The 627-nt window shown below is 64.6% G+C and overlaps 1 protein-coding gene across 4 annotated transcripts in view; it reads left to right on the top strand.

Annotated features, from left to right (window-relative positions):
- Positions 1-627, top strand: part of GALNT9 (polypeptide N-acetylgalactosaminyltransferase 9) — a 34,096-nt gene extending 33,469 nt beyond the window's left edge. For all 4 annotated transcript variants that reach the window (XM_077763567.1, XM_077763571.1, XM_077763570.1 and 1 more), the window contains exon 10: positions 481-627. In XM_077763567.1, the coding sequence (XP_077619693.1) occupies positions 481-627 (147 nt within the window). The remainder of the gene's footprint in view (positions 1-480) is intronic.

The following is a 627-nucleotide window of genomic DNA, read 5'->3' as shown; positions in this document are numbered from 1 at the left end:
TGGAGGCGGGGCCAGCAAGGGTGGAGGTCCCCAGGAGGCCGGGTTGGGGTTGGGACGGTGAGAAAGAGCTGTTTGGAAAAGAAAGGAAACCATACAGGCTACAATCTTAAGGTCCCCAGGTTGGGCCAGGTCCTTGATGTCTGGGACACCAGACAGCCTGCATGGGTGACCGATGGGCAAATCAGATGTGCCAGGTGGTGGGGACGCCCTGGGGAGCCCCCATCTCAGGGCCCTGTCTCCATGGTGTCGGTCACTCCTTGGAGCAAGGCAGCCGGGTGACACAGTGAGAGGGTGAGGGTGCCTGGGGACGGAGGATGGGCGGGGACAGGGGTGGGAGTGGGGGGGACAGAGGGGTGGGAAACAGGCCCCAGAGACTTGGGTGGCCATGCAGTGACCTGCACGGGGCCTGTCAGGCCCCATCTGAGATGCTGTCAGGAAGGGACCCCCAGACGTCCGCTGATCCCGCCCCCTTCCCGGCAGAGCGGCCCCATCGTGAGCCGAGACACGGGCAGGTGCCTGGAGGTGGAAATGTCCAAAGACGCCAGCTTCGGGCTGCGGCTGGTGGTGCAGAGGTGCTCGGGGCAGAAGTGGACCATCAGGAACCGGATCGAGCACGGGCGACACTGA

The sequence above is a fragment of the Crocuta crocuta genome, unplaced genomic scaffold (genome assembly GCF_008692635.1).
Source record: "Crocuta crocuta isolate KB4526 unplaced genomic scaffold, BGI_CrCroc_1.0 scaffold114, whole genome shotgun sequence".
Lineage (NCBI taxonomy): Eukaryota > Metazoa > Chordata > Mammalia > Carnivora > Hyaenidae > Crocuta > Crocuta crocuta.
The sequence above is the reverse complement of the archived record's forward strand: the minus strand, read 5'-3'. Positions and strand labels throughout refer to the sequence as shown.